This window comes from Sphaeroforma arctica, assembly GCF_001186125.1.
Source record: "Sphaeroforma arctica JP610 unplaced genomic scaffold supercont1.9722, whole genome shotgun sequence".
Classification (NCBI taxonomy): Eukaryota; class Ichthyosporea; order Ichthyophonida; genus Sphaeroforma; species Sphaeroforma arctica.
Window position 1 is genome coordinate 1 of NW_014030836.1, and position 1,035 is coordinate 1,035.

The window sequence follows — 1,035 nt, forward strand, 5'->3', positions numbered from 1 at the left end:
CACACAACACACACACACGACACACACACACATATATATATATATATATATATATATATATGTATAAACTTATATATTTATATTTATGTATTGGCGTGTCCTTGCCTGTGGGTCTTCTATATATCTATATTATATGCGCACGTCTTGTTTCGTACCCTCCACAGACCATGCGTCTGAACCAGCGGCGACCTTCAAATGTTCGTCTATAAATCTAATATGTCTGTAGTAGTTGATCGATTGCTTTACCATATCTGTAATCTTTCATACAGTTTACTGTTGTATACAAACGCATGATGTCTAATTCAGCGACGAAAGAAATTTTTATGTCTAATGTTTGTGCACTTTAACCGAGAACTCGAGTGATCTACAGCAGAGAACCCTAAATCCCTAAATCCCTAATGTACACTGTTGGAAAAGTTTATTGTCTAAACTATCATTGGATCTACCGTTGTTCTCATGTGCTATGTTTGTTGTCTGTCGTTATCGGTTGTAGGTGAAACATACCGTGGCTACGTCACTGTTAAGGCTCTTGAGGGCCAGCAACCGGTGAACGTGCGCATAGGGTGTGTGGTTGATCTATTGACACACGAAGGTGATGTGTTACAAGAGGTGAGTATTTCCACAACTCCAACAAACTAGGTTTACAGCTATTATTATGCTTGAATGAGACAAACTACGTTTACAGCTGTTATTATGTTCGAATGAGACCGTGTAGAATTTTGTCGGTATGAGAATGAGAATGAAAATGTGTATGCAACCACTTCTCACTTTAGCTTATGACCCGGCCGTAGGGTGTTTGGCCGATCTGCTCGCACACGAGGGTCATAATGTACTACAACACTTGTGTACTACAACACTTGTGCAACACTTGTGTATTACACCCAACCAGCAGCATGCACCACGTGCGTCGTTTCACACATCTGAGATATCTGAGACAAGGCAATGTCCGCCAAAGATCGATGTTCACACCAGCACCATTTTGCTTGGCTGTGGGTTTGTTTGGGAGATCGATAGCGTAGGATAGTACGATATACT

General features: G+C 40.8%; 1 protein-coding gene across 1 annotated transcript; it reads left to right on the forward strand.

The window, feature by feature from the left end:
* Positions 1-493: 493 nt before the first annotated feature.
* Positions 494-1,024, forward strand: SARC_17089 (hypothetical protein; the record flags this gene model as incomplete). Its single annotated transcript, XM_014288813.1, has 2 exons — positions 494-609; positions 893-1,024. Coding segments are annotated over 2 exons (248 nt in total), but the record flags the coding sequence as incomplete, so codon positions are not given.
* Between the last annotated feature and the right edge of the window lie 11 nt (positions 1,025-1,035).